The following is a 1,118-nucleotide window of genomic DNA, read 5'->3' on the forward strand; positions in this document are numbered from 1 at the left end:
TGAATGCCAGGTTAAACAGTATAAATGATTGTTGAATGCCAGGTTAAACCGTATAAATGATTGTTGAATGTATGGTTCAGCACAACCAACAAAGGCCAAATAAAAAAATAACGGTAAAAATGGAGGTAAGGTGTCATAACATTAAGGCTATTGTTGACATGTTCTCATGGTGCGTTACCATCTCGTTGTAGAGCTGGAGCGGGGGGACGGTGTTGACCACGTACAGGTTCCAGCCGTGACCCATCTCACTGGGATTCTGGGGCTTGGTGAAGGGTGACTTCCTGTTCCTGGGTCAGAGAAGCAGGAAGTACAGTCAGCTCATCTCTATAATAAATAAAAAAAACGGCCACAGGTGGCTGACATTACAGCTTCTATCTAGGTGGTCAAAAACTACAGCTCAGCTGCCATAACATCARGCTCATAAATGTAACCCCTGGGCTGGACCATGCAGATTGCGAAAGCGTGTAGCTCAATTGGAGTTCACATGAATGACACAAACCTATGAGCTCAAAGACCACCAAACATTTAGTTTTAGTTCCAGTTTACATGTTAGTCATTTAGCAGACGCTCTTATCCAGAGTGACTTACAGTTAGTGAAGGGAGCTAGGTGAGACAACCACATAACATAGTCAGCAAAACAATTCCTAAATAAAGCAGCTATTAGTAARGTCATTAGTAGCACTTCTCCCTAGAGATTAGTCCGACTACCTACCAACGCAAACCAATCAACAGAGGATGTTATTGAGGGCAGGGGTTTTGGGCGTTAATGTGAATCAGACACGTTGTATGCTTTTCTTCTATGACGCCACATGTTAAAACACACAAGGCCCTACTGACCCATGTGCTGAACACTGTGTGTGTGTATTCTATCGGCTCCCTGTCCAGTACAGCCTGTAGCAGCTAATAACAGACCTGATGCTCTTAGCTCAGTGAAACACGCTGCAGTGTCAAGCAGTCTCATGTGATAACAAAGCCCCTGTGTGTGAGATTTGGATATAAAAAAGAAGGTCAGCTTGGTGGAGGAATGGTATTTTCTGCACGTTTCCAACCTTCTCGTCTCTGAATGCATGGTCTCACTTCCTGATTCTACTGGTCTCACTTCCTGATTCTACTGGTCT

The 1,118-nt window shown here is 43.9% G+C and overlaps 1 protein-coding gene across 3 annotated transcripts in view; it reads right to left on the reverse strand.

Annotated features, from left to right (window-relative positions):
* Positions 1-6: 6 nt before the first annotated feature.
* The window catches only part of LOC112076033 (BLOC-2 complex member HPS3), a 24,946-nt gene continuing 23,834 nt past the window's right edge, over positions 7-1,118 (reverse strand). For all 3 annotated transcript variants that reach the window (XM_024142923.2, XM_024142924.2, XM_024142925.2), the window contains one exon: positions 7-287. In XM_024142923.2, the coding sequence (XP_023998691.2) occupies positions 134-287 (154 nt within the window). In that variant the 3' untranslated portion in view covers positions 7-133. The remainder of the gene's footprint in view (positions 288-1,118) is intronic.

This window comes from Salvelinus sp. IW2-2015, unplaced genomic scaffold (assembly GCF_002910315.2).
Source record: "Salvelinus sp. IW2-2015 unplaced genomic scaffold, ASM291031v2 Un_scaffold3525, whole genome shotgun sequence".
NCBI classification, from domain to species: Eukaryota; Metazoa; Chordata; class Actinopteri; order Salmoniformes; family Salmonidae; genus Salvelinus; species Salvelinus sp. IW2-2015.